This window comes from Carassius gibelio, chromosome B20, assembly GCF_023724105.1.
Source record: "Carassius gibelio isolate Cgi1373 ecotype wild population from Czech Republic chromosome B20, carGib1.2-hapl.c, whole genome shotgun sequence".
In the NCBI taxonomy this organism is placed as follows: Eukaryota; Metazoa; Chordata; class Actinopteri; order Cypriniformes; family Cyprinidae; genus Carassius; species Carassius gibelio.
This window is the reverse complement of record NC_068415.1, coordinates 13,053,164-13,071,287: the sequence shown is the minus strand read 5'-3', so window position 1 is coordinate 13,071,287 and position 18,124 is coordinate 13,053,164. Positions and strand designations below refer to the sequence as shown.

The 18,124-nt window shown below is 37.0% G+C and overlaps 4 protein-coding genes across 5 annotated transcripts in view; 1 reads left to right on the top strand and 3 right to left on the bottom strand.

The window, feature by feature from the left end:
* The window catches only part of LOC127983618 (monofunctional C1-tetrahydrofolate synthase, mitochondrial-like), a 29,846-nt gene extending 24,105 nt beyond the window's left edge, over positions 1-5,741 (bottom strand). The window contains exons 1-6 of the mRNA XM_052585817.1: positions 4,988-5,741; positions 4,298-4,344; positions 3,729-3,836; positions 3,495-3,569; positions 1,962-2,064; positions 57-133 (exon numbers count right to left, since the gene is read on the bottom strand). Coding sequence (XP_052441777.1) covers positions 57-133; positions 1,962-2,064; positions 3,495-3,569; positions 3,729-3,836; positions 4,298-4,306 — 372 coding nt within the window. The 5' untranslated portion in view covers positions 4,307-4,344; positions 4,988-5,741. The remainder of the gene's footprint in view (positions 1-56; positions 134-1,961; positions 2,065-3,494; positions 3,570-3,728; positions 3,837-4,297; positions 4,345-4,987) is intronic.
* On the bottom strand, positions 5,277-8,211 carry LOC127983522 (monofunctional C1-tetrahydrofolate synthase, mitochondrial-like). The gene is made up of 6 exons (XM_052585715.1): positions 8,077-8,211; positions 7,814-7,925; positions 7,346-7,428; positions 6,435-6,532; positions 6,137-6,310; positions 5,277-5,385 (listed from the first exon to the last, which is right to left on the bottom strand). The coding sequence occupies exons 1-6, from the start codon at positions 8,122-8,124 to the stop codon at positions 5,277-5,279; spliced, it is 624 nt and encodes a 207-aa protein (XP_052441675.1). The 5' UTR covers positions 8,125-8,211.
* A 4,368-nt stretch (positions 8,212-12,579) lies between these two features.
* LOC127983633 (syntaxin-11-like) lies at positions 12,580-14,997 on the bottom strand. 2 transcript variants are annotated; one of them, XM_052585828.1, is made up of 3 exons: positions 14,773-14,997; positions 14,341-14,408; positions 12,580-14,207 (listed from the first exon to the last, which is right to left on the bottom strand). In XM_052585828.1, the coding sequence occupies exon 3, from the start codon at positions 14,190-14,192 to the stop codon at positions 13,317-13,319; it is 876 nt and encodes a 291-aa protein (XP_052441788.1). In that variant the 5' UTR covers positions 14,193-14,207; positions 14,341-14,408; positions 14,773-14,997; the 3' UTR covers positions 12,580-13,316. The 2 variants fall into 2 exon arrangements, with proteins under 2 accessions (XP_052441788.1, XP_052441789.1); XM_052585829.1 differs by lacking the exon at positions 14,341-14,408 and having other exon boundaries at positions 14,773-14,865.
* Positions 14,998-15,643: 646 nt separating this feature from the next.
* LOC127984333 (syntaxin-11-like) lies at positions 15,644-17,860 on the top strand. The gene is made up of 2 exons (XM_052586923.1): positions 15,644-15,776; positions 16,498-17,860. The coding sequence occupies exon 2, from the start codon at positions 16,503-16,505 to the stop codon at positions 17,385-17,387; it is 885 nt and encodes a 294-aa protein (XP_052442883.1). The 5' UTR covers positions 15,644-15,776; positions 16,498-16,502; the 3' UTR covers positions 17,388-17,860.
* Positions 17,861-18,124: the final 264 nt, after the last annotated feature.

Sequence of the window (18,124 nt, the reverse complement as noted above, 5' to 3'; positions counted from 1 at the left end):
TTCTACACATCACATTTAAATGTTGGCTAATTGAATCAGAAGTTTGAAGCACGTACCTGGCGAGCGTGGCCTTTTTCTGTGTTAGCCTGGCCAACAGTGATCTTACGCAGAAATCGGTCATTGGTATCAACAACTATTTGAAAGAAGAAAACAGGATCTACAATTAATAGGAAGCATAGCTTTCAAGCCATAAAGGGAATACTGTAAAAGCACCATATAAGTAGTCAACATGATGGGTGAACTATTAATAATTCATATGGAGGAATGAGAGTGAAGTATGAAGAACAAAGCTTCTCAATGAATAAACTGTTTAATAGCATTAAAAAACTGTTTTACATTTGTGTCGTATAGGTTGACAAAATGACAATTCTTACTTCTGGGTGATTCTATCGTATTGCATTAGAAACATTTCAAGAAGCAATTTATTTTATTTTTTTCGTGAGGTTGAGATAACATCACATTGGCTGGCTCCAAGTGTAACAGAGTTGTGTTTGAAGACAATGGCTGGAGAGAATCACATCATGAGGGAACTCAGCTGGATGCTAAGTGCTACAAGCGGAACAGATTTTGCAGTCACCGCTGAGGAGATGTATGAGGCAATCTAATGAATCCCAAAAACCAATGACCTAAAGAGACCCAGAGGGATGGACGCCAGGCAAAACCATAACCTTGAAATAAGTATGCATTCCTCAAACACTTTTTGCATTTGTGTTTTTTTTTCTTTCTTGCAGCCCGGCTGAATGTAGGAGGGTGCAGTATTTGAGACACAAACACTCCCTAAACAACTCCCTAAGGGCCAGGACGTTGGAAGGGAAATAATTCAACCCTCTGGTATTCTCGCATAGAAAGACAGAACAATTACTATAAGCCTCATTTTAAACATGTCACGGGCAACAAAAATTACAAAAGTGGTTTAGTCTGCTTTGTGGCTGTCTCTCGTATTCCACTTGTGTATCTGTTTCAATTCAGCCGTCTGTGAGAACACAGTGTACATGAAATACAACACAACATACAGCACAGCCAAAACGTTTCATCTGAAGCGTGATTAATAAACAAGGATCTCAGGATATCATTCACAATGATATCTTCCCACAATAAACCATGGGAAACGTTAATGGTTTAAACATTACATTAATGAACGTCACTTTGAGAAAGTAGTACAGATAGTCAGACCTTCTCAGACACACACAGATTCGCATTCGCAGCAGGACAGAGATGTAAAACTGTTCTTAATCTTCCAGGCCCCTCATCTGTGCGTGCACTTTTGAACCGACAGAGTAAATATCCCATCAGTCACTGAAGCACTATCTTCAACAGATGTTCCCAGGCGGCCAAGAGTAAAACGGGAAACACCCCAATCCAGCTGAATCTCATCCTCCAGTGATCGCAGCTATCAGACGGCACTGCGCCATAACCAAAAGCAGAAGGTCTACATTTGGCATGCCTTCCAGGTGCGAAGAGTAGACTCATTATTGCATGGGTTCAAGAGGGACTAGTTCGCCAAAATTGCTCTCAGATGTAATGACATGGCTAGTTTATGGTGCTTTCCCATTAGCCAATTCAAACAGAAGAGTCAAATGTGGCTATAGCATTCCAGTGTGTCACCATCCTGCATGCTTCAGCTCACTGTCTTATGCATCACATATCCTGTACCACAATCTCTTAATCTCTTTCTGTTACTCATCAGGCACTGAGGGATTCTTGTAAGCATGTACCACATGCACAGGGGTAGGCAAGTTTGGTCCTAGAGAGCCGCAGTCCTGCAAAGTTCAGCTCCAACCCTGGAAAAACCCCTCACCTGCCTGTAACCGTAGCAATCCTGAAGACATTGAAGAGCTTGTTCAGGTGTGTTTGATTAGGGTTGAAGCTGAACTCTGCAGGACTGCGGCTCTCTAGGACCGAACTTGTCTACCTCTGCACATGCAGAACAGTAAAGCAATCTACACTGCTCGAGCTCCTACCTCTCTGCCATGTGACCTTCTCAGGGTCAAGGTCAAGACGGACAAATGCCCTGACCTCTTCTGGTGTGAGGTCACTGGGGTCAGATTTGTTTATTCCAAGACGCTGAAAACATAGGTGAGGAAGAGAAAGACACAAGTGCATGGATTATTATGATGAAAAAGCTGTTGGTTCATATGAAACAAACCTACTATAAAAACATTTCCATTACCGCGGTTAGTTTTGGCCTTGACTCAGAAGAATTCAGGAGAATTTTCCCAAATTGCAAACATTTACAGTCATAAAAACCTTTCAGACTATCTTTTTAATTAGATTTCTCTCTGAATCACTGGCTGTCGTTTTATTTACCAGCTTTGCCTTTCCAAAATTCAAGTCAACCCAGTCTGTCCCTGAGCGAAGATAAACAGTTTGTGTTTAGAGGAGTCTCTCAGCTTGTCTGTGTCACAGCCAACATAACACAACACTTGACTTGTTGTCAAACAAAAAGAGTGAAACTCGTGAGGTGAATTACAGCCTTTAACAAAGACTTGCTAAATTTCACAGTAGCTGCATGAGGACCCCTGTTGGTTATGTGATGTACTGCTTCCAAATTACTACACATCCTAGTGCAGATCTTCTCAGCATTTATTACCTCCCTGCTGTCCACAATGTGAGATTTCTTTATTTTTTATTTTCAGATATTTTAAGAGGTGAATGTTCTTCAGGGATCCCATTTACTGGATAAGTCTTAAATATGAGGAAAATTATGTTGTTTGGCTTCCTATAAATTGGGCACCAAAATACTTTTCCAGGTCTAAAAATCACACATTTAAAATTTGGCTTTCAAAGAACATTACAGCCCTAGCTCTTCATTGAAAAAACGGGGATGAATTAAGCATAGCAGTTCAGTCAGTGTACTGTTTGAGTGCATGCATTACTCCGGGATATTGGTTTGTTTTGACTCAGAGGGAGTGTCAGCCACATTAAAAAAGTGAACAGCTTAAGTAATTTGTGGATTAATGCGTATTAGAGATGCGAACCGTTTAAAACGATTCAGTTCGATTTGGTGAACTGAATGATTCGTTCACGAACCGGATGTCCAGACTGCTTTGTTTTGAACCCTCTCTCACAACAGACACGGAAGAGAAGACAATGCTGAATAAAGTCGTCGTTTTTGCTATTTTTGGACCAAAATGTATTTTCGATGCTTCAAAAAATTCCAACGGACCCTCTGATGTCACATGGACTACTTTGATGATGTTTATCTTACCTTTCTGGACATGGACAGTATACCGTACACACAGCTTCAATGGAGGGACTGAGAGCTCTCGGACTAAATCTAAAATATCTTAAACTGTGTTCCGAAGATAAAAGGAGGCCTTACATAAGGGTGAGTTATTAATGACATAATTTTCATTTTTGGGCGAACTAACCCTTTAAGTCATCCTGAAGCCCCCTTGGTAGTTTGCTGAGAACCACTGCCCTAATAACTTTTGTGTCAAATGATGATGGTATTAACAAGCAATGAAAGTTAAAAAGGTGTCTTGTCCACTCACTTGTAGGCGAGTCATTTGTATAGGAGAGAAACATCTCACGCCATTAACAGACAGCACAAGTCTTCTGTACAGGGCCTAAAAGACACAAAAACAACTTATAGCTGAACACTTAAAGCATTAGGAAGTGATATATGCAACTATTTAATGACACGCTAACTATTGATGAATCATAATATTAAATCGCAGGGAGACTGCTCTGTGTGAAATCAAAAGATTATGATTGGAGTTGTTTACCTTGTCTGATTGAGTAGCTTCATGGAGAATGCGGGCATCGATAGCTGCCGCCACTAGATTATTGGCTGCGGTTATAGTGTGGATGTCTCCTGTGAGGTGGAGATTAAACTGAATGGAAAAAAATCAAGTGAGAGTGAGTAAGCTGTTATCTGAAGCTTCTGATAAAGACATTATCTGCTCTCACACATACATCTTCAGTGTTGTCCAAAAGTCTGAGATAACAGAAATATGGGATTAAAAACATAATAGAAAACTAGAAAATAAAAAGTCTAATTATTATTTGCTGTTACTTGGAAGTATCATATAAAGACAAATTCCGAATAAGGTTATTTTTCCATTCGAATTAAAAAAAAAAAGATATACTGATATTTATTGGTAATGAAAAAAATCAATTGGAAAATTCACAAAACCAAAGTATTTTCACTAGTGGTCTTGGAGTTTTGGATATTGTGCTTTATTTTACTTGGTCTCAGTGGCGGAGTGTGTTTTTTTAAGGGCTGTCATCAGTTGTGGCACACTAGGGAAAGGGCTTTGTGATAGCGAGAGACAGGATGTCTGTAGTCACTCACCTCCTCCATAGGAATGACCTGCGCATATCCCCCACCCGCCGCTCCTCCTGCAGGGAAACGAAATAATGAAGAGGGCTGACAAACACACAGCAATGAAAACACAAGACAATACGTCTGATAAAGCCAGACATGAGCTTGATCCAACATCTAGTCAACTGCCTAAATGGGCAGCATCCTAAGTATCATAAAACATTTGTGACTGATCTGAAACTCTACATATAAATAGATATAAAAATCTGCATTTATATAAATAAATACATATATAAATAAATTGCAATTATAATAAAATTACATTATGAATTGATTTTAAAATTACTATATATATATATATATATAAACACAACATATATTTTTATTTGTATATTTACAATAAATTCTAATTACATTTAATTTAAATAATTAACTGCATTTAATTTAATTTTTTCGATATTGATAAAATACATTTCTCTACTTTTCCACCTAGATTTATTTGTTTTTCTGAACTCATTGCAGGGCATTTTGGGATTGCCTACTACACAAAGGACAAGTTACAGTGCCTTAAAATAAGTGCTTAGATCTTACAAAGTTGTATAATTATAATTCCTACATTTTGGAGCTACCTTCAGGAAGTACATCTGTGATACTTTGACATGTTACTTTACTTATTGGTTTCTATATACTACAATATCAAGCAAACTCACAAAAACACACCTTTGACACCAAATGTTGGACCCTGGGAAGGCTGTCGCAGGCAAGCGAAAGAGTTGAGCTTAAGATGAGTGCAGAGGGCCTGGACAAGACCTATGGTCACTGTACTCTTCCCCTCACCCAGAGGAGTGGGTGTTATACTGAAAAACAAAGGCCGAAAACATTACCAAGACTTGCTTTCCCACATTTAAGCGAGAGGGCTGTGACTATACACCTATTCATCCTTCTGCCTTTCTCTTTTCACTTTCCCTCTGATCTCACTACATTAGGCTGCTGGCAAACCCTCTCCCCATCAGCATCCTGCCTCTCTCTCAGCTCTTTTGGCAGCGCAGTAAAGGCATGCCAGTGGCTGACAGTAATTGAGTAGGCTGGGTGGGGAGGGCAGTGCTGCTTCACTGTGTCTGTAGGCAGAACAAAGAGCGGGACATAAAGAAGGAGTTAAGGAGAGGGAAGGGGCTGCTGATAAAGCCAGGGCTCTGCGCATTCCCCACACACATGAAAGAGACCCTGGGCCCCCATTTGGAGCTGACCGAGCCACGCTTCACACACACAGATGAAAGGGAGGCTCCTGGTGGGTTCAAGAGCCAGCAGTAGATAAGATCCCTGGGCCCACCAATCACTCTCTCTAGGAATTTAGAGTACAAACGTGTACACGGACGTGAGCGTGAAAACACACAAACACTGGGCTGAAGTTCTCCTTACATGCTTGCTTTTAACCTATTTCTCTTATTTAGGTTATTTCAATGCAACAATGACTGTCATCAATCTATCTGCTATTAACTGATGAAATAGCTTCCGGTGTCTTTAAATTTACAGATTAAAACCTGTTCAACAAATAATGTCAATACAGTTTTGGTTCAACTTCGTTGTTCAATAAAAATGTGTATCATTGCTTTCATATAATTTAAAGGTGTATTCACACAGCTTAAAACTCACTAAAAGCTTATGAAATATGAAAAGAGGTCAAAATATTGCCAGGAATTCTTGCATGCAAACAAAGATCTGCTGGTTCCAACAGTGGTTCCAACACCTGTACCAAAGGTAAAAGCCAAACCAATCAAATCAAACTAAACCTTTCAAGCTTAAACACACCCTTAAATGAGTAATCTGATATGAATTAAGCTTCAGTGAAAGTAAAAACTGATGTCACACCCTGCCACCAGGACATATTTGCCATTCGGCTGATATTGGAGGCGGTTGAGGAGGGACAAATGGACTTTGGCTTTGGTGTTTCCGTAGACCTCCAGCTCCTCTGGAAGCAGCCCAATCTCCTGAGCCAGCTGGGATATGGGTTTGGGAGTCTGTGCCCTGGAGATCTCTATATCACTGAGGGGTACAGAAACATGCAAAAAGAACGATTGAGAGACCAATTAGTCCTGTGCACAAATGAACAAGCAAAGGTCTGCGTGATGCATATTCCGCAGAAACTAAAAAGCAAGGCTGTTCGTACCTAGGCACAGGTAAGAGTGGGTGGAGTTTTAGTGGGCGGAGCCTCCACGGCTGGTACTGCTGTTCTTGTATCCACCTCCTGCTGCTCCTCACTACATGCTGACAGATCACAACAGCCAGAAACATCTCAGTGAACAATATGACAACTTCATTCATTGCATAATTATGTGCACAAATATATACCTCAAAAAACAAACTAGCAATAACTACTGTGATTTGGTATACCTCTACCATTCAAAACACAGTGAATTGATCACAAGTGACAAAGACTTTTATGATGCTACAAAAGATTTCAATATCATATAAAAGCAGTTCTTTTTAACTTTCTGTGTACTGAGGAATCCTGAAACCCTGTCTGAACAAAAAAATTAAGCAGTATAACTAACTGCTTTCAACAATGATAATAAAAACAGTTTCTTGAGCATCAAATTCAAACCAAATTATTTTTCCAGTGATGCAAATAAAACTTAATTCTGATGTAAAGCAGCTTTAAAAAGAGGACATCAGGCAATAAATGATCAGTTTGGTTTATCAGAATGATTTCTGAAGGATCATGTGACAATGGTCTTATGGCTGCTGAAAAAACAGCTTTGCCATGCCAGGAATAAATTACATTTTAAAATACATTTAAATAGAAAACAATTATTTCAAATTGTAATAATATTTAGCAATAATGCTGACTACATTTATTAGACAGTATTTATTTTTGATCAAATGATTGCAGCCTTGGTGATCGTCTTCCCAAATGTTTACTATACTTTTTTTTACTCTAACAAATAATAGTTATAACAACTGTCAAATAATTTAATCTTTAAATTGGTAAATCACAGGTTCTTAAGTTTTTATATTAAACTGATAGATTTAATACTAATTAATACTAATACTAAGAAGTAACATCAACAGGCCTCTCACCTGCATTCTTAGCGCAGCACTTAGAGGCCCAACTCCTGCACCAGACTCCGCTTCAGCCCCGGGCTCCCAACTGTCAGGGTGTTCTAGGACAGAAGATCATAAGTATGAAAAGTTGGCCCGGACTGAGCATCGAAGGAAATACAATTAGTGGTGTGTTATTATGTTCCCACACTAATGGAATTTGTGGGTTATGGAGGAAATAGCATGGGCCTCTATATCCATTAAGGTCTCCTGTAGATGGCAGGTAATGAAAGGTGAAGAAAACTGCATGCCAGACTTAATCGGTTTCAGAGGAGTCACATGCTTGTCTTTCACATGGATGGTACAACAATTATAATAGTTTCCTTGATTCTCAAGTGGAACTTCTCAAGTAAAGAAGGGATCTATTTTTTTTTTCTGTATATCAAAGTAAAAAAACAAATGTTATATTGTTGCCATACTTAATATTTTTACTTTAAAGAAATGTACCTTCCATTGAGGCTAAGCTGAGGTTGATGACTGCCACCCCGGATCTTAACCAAGTGGGTGGGAGGCCCTTGTGGTCAGTCTCTGACAAGATCACCACATCCGAATCCATGATCTGAAAGAAAGAAAGAAAGAAAAATTGTGTATGCCTCTAATGAGTTATCCAGAAGTCCCTCTTTAAAGCAGCATTGCCCCCTGCTGCTGAAAATAGGAAACTACACATAAAAACTGACCTGAAAAATAAATCTCTCTCAATTATCATTTACCTGTTTTTGCAGGTGTTTTGAGCTCCACAGGCAGGTCTGCACCATCATGCCATTGTTTTGCAACAAAAATTGAAGAGTTGCCTTCAAGGGTCACTCAACACCCACCAGCACTGCCATCTTACCAATCAATGGGGCATCTAAAGGAGTGTTACAAAAAAAAAGTTACTGTATATTTAAACTGGCTCTAATCAATTCACCATAAATTCAACATTACATTATGCTACAATAAAAAAAAAGAAAAAAAAAAAAAAAAAAAAAGCATTCTAAAATCTGAGGTCAGTAAGATATTTTTGGACAAAAATTAACACTTATTCAGCAAGCACACATTAGTTTGATCACAGCAAAGATATTTAATGTCACTAAATATATATATATTAAGCAGAACAGCTGTTCTCAACATTTACAGAAATAAATGTTTCTTGAACACCAAATCAGCATATAAGAATGACATCTGAAGGAATGTGTGACACTGAATTTCGTAAATGCTGCTGAAAATTCAGCTTTTCTTGACAATAATAAATGATATTTTAAAATATTAAAATAAAAAACAGCTATTTTATATTGTAATAATATTTATAAATAAATGAAATACATTTCTTAGAAAAAAAATAATAATTACAGACCTCATATACTTTTGAAAGTTAGTATGCATACATCTTTTGACGATATTTTTGATGTATTGATATATGGGCCATTCTACAGAATTGGTTGGAAACATCTTGTATGTACAAATCTTGCAAATTGTATAATACCCAAAGTACATATTTCTAGTATATTGTATTTTCATAAAGTTTTGGAATATTTAAGATCTCCCCAAATTTGTCACTACCGAAACAGTAATTATCATTTAAGTAGAAACTATTAAGATTCTGCTTACATCTAGATTGTAAATAAATATTTTTGGCTATTTTATAAAAAAAAAAAAAAAAAAAAAAACTGAGGTAAAATCCAATTTTTCTTTGAAAAAGGCAAAAAGTTGATCATACTGATTTCAAGGTCAGTTTGAATATTCACTGAACCAAAAACTATCACCATGTTGACTGATAATTCAGTATACTTTATTTTTGACAAAACATCCCATGTTTAGTGACGGCCCATTTTCAATAGTGACAGTAATGCTTTGGTATCACATTACAGCATTTTAACTCTCATATTAAAACATACTAAAATACCAAAAAAAAAAAAAATATTGCATAGCTGTACTAAAATTTTGTTTATTTCTCCCAAATAGGAAGATTGTGTGTTCCCTTTTGTCACTACCGAAACAATGACATGTTTCGGTAGTGACTATTTTGGTATTGACAGTTTTAGATACTTTTGAACCTAGCTCAATGGCTGTGGGACAGCCACCTCCCAGCTGAAAGTACCCAATAAATTATGATTTTATATAAGCTTACTAATATTTTAAATATTATTGTGGGTTTCAATAGAAAATAGAAGGATCTTAATAAACACCTAAGATTTGAATCCTTAAATGCTTTTGAAATGCGTTTTTTTTGGTTGTGGGACAGAAGTTTGCACCAGTTCTGTAGAATGGCCCATATAAATATGGATTTTTGTTTAGTACTCCATGCAGTAGAATTAGCAGTGTTTATGAAACATTTTTGAATACAAATGTAATAACATATGCCTAAATGCATAAACAAACAGATACACACCGTGCCTGGCAAGCATCTCCAGCACAGCTCCAGCTACAGGTGAAGCAAAGCCGTCTCTCTGATCCCCCAACACCACACGGCCAACATTAAGATCAGAGACCCTGCAAACACATACAGGCCTAAGTGACCTTGTGTGGAAAACATTCAGATTCTACACCAAAATTACACTTCTTGTTGTACTTTAATCAATTAAATAAAGTACATGTATCTATAATACATCTAAAAGTATCCTACAATCAATAGTTTCTCAATAACTTCCCTGTCATAAGAATAATTTTGTTTTTGTTTTTATACATACCATACAATATCATTGCAGATGGGAAATATTCATAGCTAGAAATTTCTCAAATCAACCTCCATTGGCACTTATGCCAAAAAGTTATTTTTGGTTACACATATGAGTATAAAATATAAATATAAAAAATATATATAAAACTGTGGCTTACCCATCCACATCTTTCTGTGGCTTGATGGCATTACGGACATTTTTGGAGAGGAAGGACTGAGGAAGGTGCAAAAAAATGCCATGAACACGAGAATCCTCATTTAATCTCAGGACCTCCTCAATCACCTGCAGAATGAAGAGGATAGTTTTGTTTAATCAAAAAAGCTACTCTAATTTGCTCTTCAGAATTTGCAGCATCACTGACCTCTTCCTCTGTGCATTGGTGTGGAAGACAAATCTGCATAACGTTCAATCCGATCTGTGTGGATACAAAATCAGTGGGTATATAACACTGTATAAGCTATTCATTTGCATTCCCATTCATCATATCAACAGCAAAACATCAATATGTAATGTAAAGTATGATGTAAAGATTTGTGTTACTTGCACCCATTTATTTATTGCATGTTGGACAAAAGGGAAGGCAAACAGTTATACCTTTCCAGCCATCTTCTTATTCACCTCCAGCAAACCCTCATCTTCACCAGCCTATCATAAGAAAAAGCAAACCAGCTTTTAGTGTCTTGAGATTCATTCACAAAGCAATGGATACAGACAAGTGCTCTTCCAACTCTTTATCTAAACACAAAGACACACCTGTATGATAGCCAATGTAGGTTTGAGGACTGGGTTGGCTTCTCTGACAGCTTTGAGCTCCTCTCTGCTCCTCTGAACAATGTCACTGTAAATGAGATGGACACAGAGTGCACATTTAACACATATTATGCATGTTCATTGACTTCCACTAAGAGAACAAAACTTTTCATTGAATGATCATAAGAAACATCCAATACAATTAGTACAACATTATCTGTATTTTATTTAATTGTTTTAAACAGACTTTGAACCTCAGATTAAAGCAGAGCATTAGCTGCAAGTTTTAGACTGAAACGCGTATCATTAATATTAACACAATGATTTCTAAAATGACCAAAAATGTAATGTTTTTTATACATCCACAGCCAAGTAGATCTTCAACCTCTCTAAACACTTAAACACAAGTTCTCCCTGTGCCTGCCCAGATGAGGTTTAAAACCTTTATACTGGCATATCTGCCACAAATCATGACGACTAGACTGGTGTCCTGTTTTTAATATGACACAAAACTAAATAAATGAGGCCAAATAAATAAACTGTAATCAATCTTATTCGCTCAGCTGATTATAATTATTTTAAGCAGGTTGGCCAGCACATTTTGACTAACAGCAGATAAAATAATCTTGGGTTATCGTGGAGTCTATTGCATCACTGTACGCATCTTTTGTAAGACTGGCTGAGAAGGCATCTTTACTGATTATTTTAACCCTCTGTAGCAGATACCTGACCTTTGACTCTCTGACATAAAAGTGACACACAGAGGTCACTTGTAGGGTTTGATTGGGCAATGATACACAAGTTCCACACAGTTTGGAAGAAGAGTCTAAATAATTATTACAATACAAGTCTGAGAAACGAATGTCTCGGATGGCATTGGGCAACTCTTTTCGTAACCTTATTTTCTCTTTCTTTACAAATCCGTATTACAAATTAATATTATTTTGTAAAAATAAATAAATTGTGTTTTGTTGTTTTAATAAATGATACATTTAGTTGACAATAAATTCAGCTGAGTTAGAGGTCTTTTCAATCATTCAGAGTGATTAAAGGTAGCATAACAGAGTATAACGACTGCAGTATGAATAGTACTGTGAATTGGTGTTATCCAGCAGTCACATTCATGTCATGAGCTTTGTGTTTGCAAGTTTGAGTCTACAGCAGCTTGAACACTACGTCACTACCATTCAAAAGTTTTAGATTACACTTTAAATTAAGGTATATTTGTTACAGTCTAATTACAAGTTTAAGTAATAAGTAATATTAATGAACTACATTTACTTACTATATGGTTAGGGTTTGGCTTAGGGTTATTCACATGTACAGTAATAATGCATAATTAATTGTTATTGTAATAGTAAAAACATGTAACGTATAACAAAACTTTAAAATAAGTGTTACCCAAATGTATTTTTTCATTAGATTAACAGGATGAATTTTCAGCAGCCATTACAGTTTTAAAGTGCCACATGATCTTCCATAAATCATTCTAACATGCTGATTTGCTGCTCAAGAAACATTTCTTATTATCAGTGTAAAAAACAGTTGTGCTGCTTAATGTTTTGTGGAATCCGTGATACATTTTTTAATATTCTTTGATAAGCATAAAGTAAAAAAAAACCCAAAAAAAACAAACATTGGAAATAAAATCTTTTAAACAATTAGTTTTGTGTTTACCGCTACCTTTGATTAATTTAATGCATCATTGTTAAAAAAACTAATCATTTATAAATAAAAAAAAGCCGTATTGACCCCAAACCTTTGAACGGGAGTGTATAGGTGAATCGACAGAATTGACATTACATCTTCCTGTTTATTCCATGTTTATTATGCATCACCGTACATAATACAGTTGGCCCTGGAACAAAATTTTAACAAAGTATTATACAGCACCGTCTTTTTAGCAACTTTTTGTCAGAAAGTTTTTATCCTGGCATGTTATTTTAATAGTTGTGAGCAGGGGGCATCACGTTTCACACGAGGTAGGCACATGGGATCTAATTAAGGTAACAAAATTACACTCTTATTTATGACATATGCTGCAAAACTTTGAATAAATGCACACCAAATGAGATGCAGCTGATAAAGATTTGTGTACACATTAAATAGTTGGATCCATTACATCTAACCACCATCCAATACCTAACTTATTATCTAAAAGTGTACAGTTATATTGACAAAATACTTTTTACATAAGAATAAACACTTGATTTAGTACAAACCACAGAAAAAAAGGATTTCCAAATCTCCAAAGGCACAAAATGAGTTATTTGCCAAAACTCCAAGCTTTAAAAATGTATTTAAGATAATTCCTGGTGTCAAAAACCCTACAAACTACTAGAATATTTATAACACTGACAGACTTATTTCAGAGTGAAGTCTATGTTAAAGGTTAGCGTGATGTGTGTTTATTGTTCTGAGTTAATATATGAAGATGAACATAAATTTGCCTAAATAAGGAATAGGAACATAAAAACTAACATAAAAAAAAAAAACTGAATCCCTTAGTATGTATTTTTGACCTTGTGCTATCTGTGTCCATGTCATCGTTTCCAGGAGAACATTTTCTTAAACGGATTGCTCCTGTCATGTCTCTTGGCTCGCTCCAGCTTCACAAGGACGTCCCTGACCTCCACCTCCGTTGACTGAACATTGGTGTGAATGTAGTCTATCATTGAACTCTGCTCTTCCACTAACATGGCCACATCCAGAAAAACCTCATGAAGGCTCTGAATGCGTCTCTCTAGCTGCAGCAGTTCCGTATGTCGGCTCTCAATCTGAATGAGTGCAGACCGCGCCGTTTTACCTTCAGAAACCATGTTCTCACTGAAGACGTTCCATTGACCGCTCTCCAACATCTCTTCGATCTGGTCACCTGTGACCTCTCGGCCCACAATCTCCATCTGACGTTGAATATACGCCTTGCAGAACTCCCTATGGTTCATCTCAGCGTCATTGTACTCCACCATGGCATCACGAAAACTGTTGCTTATGCTGTTGTACTGTGTTCGGGCGATTCTCGTCATCGGTGAATTGACACCATATTTTTCCTCTAACTCTTTCCTGTGGGAATCCATCTTGCGAAGGTGCACGAGCATCTCCTGTCCACGTGTTTTGATGTCAGCTGCAATAGCATTAGAGTCACTGGTATCTGAAGCACTAGAGCAGACTGCGCCTGTAAAAATGTGTGAGTTTCGCTCCCTGAGACGCTTTACTTCCAGGCGGATGTACTGAATCTGACGACGAGCCTCCTGTGCCTCATCAAAGACAGCTTCCATGTCAGGGTTGGTGCTGGGGTCCTGAGGAGGGTCATCATGGTCTGTGTTTTCTGATGGAGGGAGAGCTTGGGCAGTTTCATGTTCTGCTGCAGTGCCATTAGACAGTGATACTGCCTGGAGGTGTCCAAGTCTGTCCCTCATGACTGAAATATAGGACTGAAAAATATTTCAAACAGATTTGGTCTAAATTCATAACAAAGCAAACACACATAAACAGCAGCCGGTAAAATATGCAGAAGGCTATATATGGGTAAGAACAAAAAAACAACAACTCTTGAACAGAATATACCTTGTTAGACGTAACCCACACGTCAAAACGTCCGACTTCTGGAAAAGTACACTTGTGTCACTGAAAACCTGTCAGACAAGATAGACTTGTTTGTAGGTCCACATTTAAAAATAAAAGCGTTGTTTTACTCTCCTTGCGTTTGCTATTAGAGTCTGCTTCATCATTATGCATTTTATATAATTTGAAGCGAAGGCAAAAACTGCATTTTTATGTATTTACTTGTACTCAATAAATAAATAAAAGGAGTCTGTTGATTTAGTACATACAAAAAGCGTCAACAAAATATTACCCCAAATACGTACAATCAAACTTGATATAGGCATCGCATCAATGGATAAAATGTTTTAAACTTTTTAATTAAACCTGAACTACGTTTAATGCTTGGCAGCACAGATGGCCTACTCTGCTTTGAGCAATATTATTATGGCCTACCTCAAAATATGTGCTTCTCTGTGCATTCCTTGCCAAATCCGCTTTGCAAGTTACGAAAATCACGCTATCGTCTGTCCAAGAAAAATAAAAATTACCTTATTTCACTTCTTATTGCCCAACACCGCATGTGAGTGATGACGTAACGCAGAGACCCCGCCCCAAGTCAGGTGTGAAGAGATCGGTGTGTCCGACAGGGGGCAGCAGAGATGAGACATATTTGCGAAAAGTGCTGAGTGAAGTACAGAACACGTACGGTGTACTCAATGTTCCTTTTTTTATGGTGAATAAACCAAACTCGCTCTCTCCCTCTCTCTCTCTCTCTCTTTATTGTCACTGTTAATGGATGTGGGCTACATTTTTTAGTCTACTTGCAATTGCCCTGGTAGTATGGTTTAAACATACAGAGAATAGACAGAATTGAGAAAGGTAAAGAAAACAAGAAAAAACTAAACATATTTTGTATAAACAACCAATATGAAAATTCTGCGACCAGTTGGTTATTATAGGCTAAACATTTAATTAATTTATGTTAATTTATATTAATTTATAACCATATTTGGTTTTGTCATTCATTTTTATTTTTTCATCTACTTTCTATCAACTACAATCTATTTCCACTGTCAATACATTTATAGCCTACTAAATTGAAGCTAGAAGTTGCTCAAACTTTTGAATCCTTGACTTTGGAAACATTTTTTGCATGTCAGGGCCCAATATTAGGCTAAACAAATTTTTATAAAATTGTATGATATGGAAAACCATTAAGGAGCCCTCTTTATCGGTCCCATTTCGCAAAACAGATGTCAAGTGTTGCTGAGACGCACGTCTGACATTCTATTCAGCGAACAGGTTTGGCGTCAAAGTTACGCCCTGGAACGCGCATTCCTCACCCCTCACCCCCACCCCCACCATTAAAGGACAGCTGCACCAGTGCAGTGAGATGAGCTGCAGCCTTGAGATGACATATCATCAGAAGTGGTCTTAAGTTTGGACACAAAGACAAGGTAAGGTACTTTGTAGTATATACCAAAGAGTTTCTTTCTTTCTTTACATCTTTTTTGAGCTCATCACTTTTACGGATTTATGGATAATTATTCCTATAATAAGCCCTAGGCCTATTATATTCGTTAGAATGTTGTCAGTGTAAAAATGCAAAATACTAAAAAAAATACTAAAAAAATAAAAATAAGATAATAATAATAATAATAATAATAATAATAATAATAATAATAATATATATATATATATATATATATATATATATATATATATATATATATATATACATACATACATACATAGTACATTGCAAAGCTTTAATAGCTCGAATAAAGTTGGATCTTATTTATACGTTTCATATTAAACTATTGATGAGAACAGCATATGTAAAGAAACAAAAAAAAAACAAAAAAAAAACACCTAGGAATTACATCCATTCAAACTTGTTTGGTGAGTGACGCCAGTCAGAAATAGTTTTGCAGATGAACTTGTTAGACGTGTGACTTTTTCAGGGTTGACAAGGAAGTATCATCCCCCCCTTTTACAGTCAGTTTCAGGTAATGAAAATTATTATATTCTTGAAAATAAGGACTACACGATGTAAATATGAAGGTTATTGGTATGCCATATTGTTTTAGATTGTTTACATCAGCCTACATCAGATCACATATTTCCTACTCTTCTGGTGGCACTGAGTGATCCTTTTCTGTGCATTCTCCCCTTTAGCAATCATGAGGGACAGACTGGATCATCTTCAGACCATTTCAGAGTCTAAAAGCCAGCTAGAGGAGGTGGAATCTGACTCTTTCAGCAATGTGGACCTGGAGGATTTCAGCCAACATGCAGTCATTTTTGACAACAGTGATGAGATGGACTCTGTGCTCGATGAGGCTCAAGACACTAGACGTGAGATTCAGTTCATCCGCCTGGAGGTGAAGCGTCTCAGGGACCAAAACACACGGATACTTAGCGAACCCACTCGTACAACTCACGTAAAGCAGGATGCCAGTGTCATCGTAGGAGACATCAAGACCCGTGGACAGGACGTTCTGTCACGTCTACAAAAAATGGACGCCCATGCCAAAGAGCTTGAAGAAGAGCATGGCCTCAATTCAGCTGTGGCGAGAATCGCCCGAACACAGTACGCCACCCTAAGCAACAACTTCCGAGATGCAATGACAGAGTACAATGATGCTGAGATGGATCACAAAGAATCATGCAAGCGTCATATTCAAAGGCAAATGGAGATTGTGGGAAGAGATGTGACAGGTGACCAGATTGAGGAGATGCTGGAGAATGGTCAGTGGAACATCTTCAATGATAACGTCATGTCAGAAGGGAAAACGGCTCGTTCGGCGCTCAACCAGATTGAGAGGCGACATCGTGACCTGCTGGATTTAGAAAGCAGACTCCAGAGCCTTCATGAAGTCTTCCTGGATGTGGCTATGCTTGTAGAGGAACAAGGGCCCATGACAGACTACATCTTAAACAATGTTCAGAAAACAGATGCTATGCTTGGTGAAGTCCTTATCAAACTGGAACAGGCCAAGAGACATGACAATAACAACCCATTCAAGAAAATGTTCTGTGGATGCTTTCCATGTGCTAAAAACTGAGTGAGCAGTGAGGAATTGTGCATTGGAGGGCTGAAAGTATATCATTTAAAAAATGAGTAGCCAGAGATACGTAGAGAAAAGGGCCATAGTTTTCCAAAACTAAGCTCTCTGAGTGATCATTGAACCTGATGCTACTGAAGTGAACAGTAACACATGAGAGCAAAATAAAGAACTAAAACAAACATACAGTCCTTCCGATTTGCCTTCATAAAAAATGCCTTTTCATTTGCAGTTTGATACTTGTAAACATATACTGTAAATGCTAGAAATGGTGTAATATTGCAATAATTTATTAACATAATTTACATGATTATCTTACATCATTCTAATGTGGTTAAACTGAATATGCACTTTTTTTAGACTCTTTTACATTAAATAATCCGAAATATGAAGTTTTTAGTGCAAGTTGATTTTCAGTCAATTCATGTTTCTGAAGCAATATGAGCTAAATAAAATATCTTATATAATTCTTACTTGCTTTGTCTTTATTATTAAATTAATTGAATGTGGCAAAATGTTCTGGTCTTTATGGTTTTTCAAATGCAATTAGTATACTGGATTATCAGAAAATATTCTTGTCGATTGATATGCCAACAATACATTACAAATTTAAACAAATTATTTTTAATACATAAGGCTAATCTTTCATCTTTTTGAGTCTACTGGATATATACAATAACAATTTTTTTGACCTTTTTTGTACACCGTGGATTTTCTTACACATAAAACAAAAGGGA

Coding starts and splice junctions, on each gene's coding strand:
- LOC127983522 (XM_052585715.1), bottom strand. CDS start 8,124: ATGATGGTGCAGACCTGCCTGTGGAGCTCAAAACACCTGCAAAAACAG. Junction 6,533..7,345: donor GTGCTGCGCTAAGAATGCAG/GTGAGAGGCCTG, acceptor GTGATCTGTCAG/CATGTAGTGAGGAGCAGCAG. Junction 5,386..6,136: donor AAATATGTCCTGGTGGCAGG/GTGTGACATCAG, acceptor TTCTGCCTACAG/ACACAGTGAAGCAGCACTGC.
- LOC127983633 (XM_052585828.1), bottom strand. CDS start 14,192: ATGAGGGACAGACTTGGACACCTCCAGGCAGTATCACTGTCTAATGGC.
- LOC127984333 (XM_052586923.1), top strand. CDS start 16,503: ATGAGGGACAGACTGGATCATCTTCAGACCATTTCAGAGTCTAAAAGC.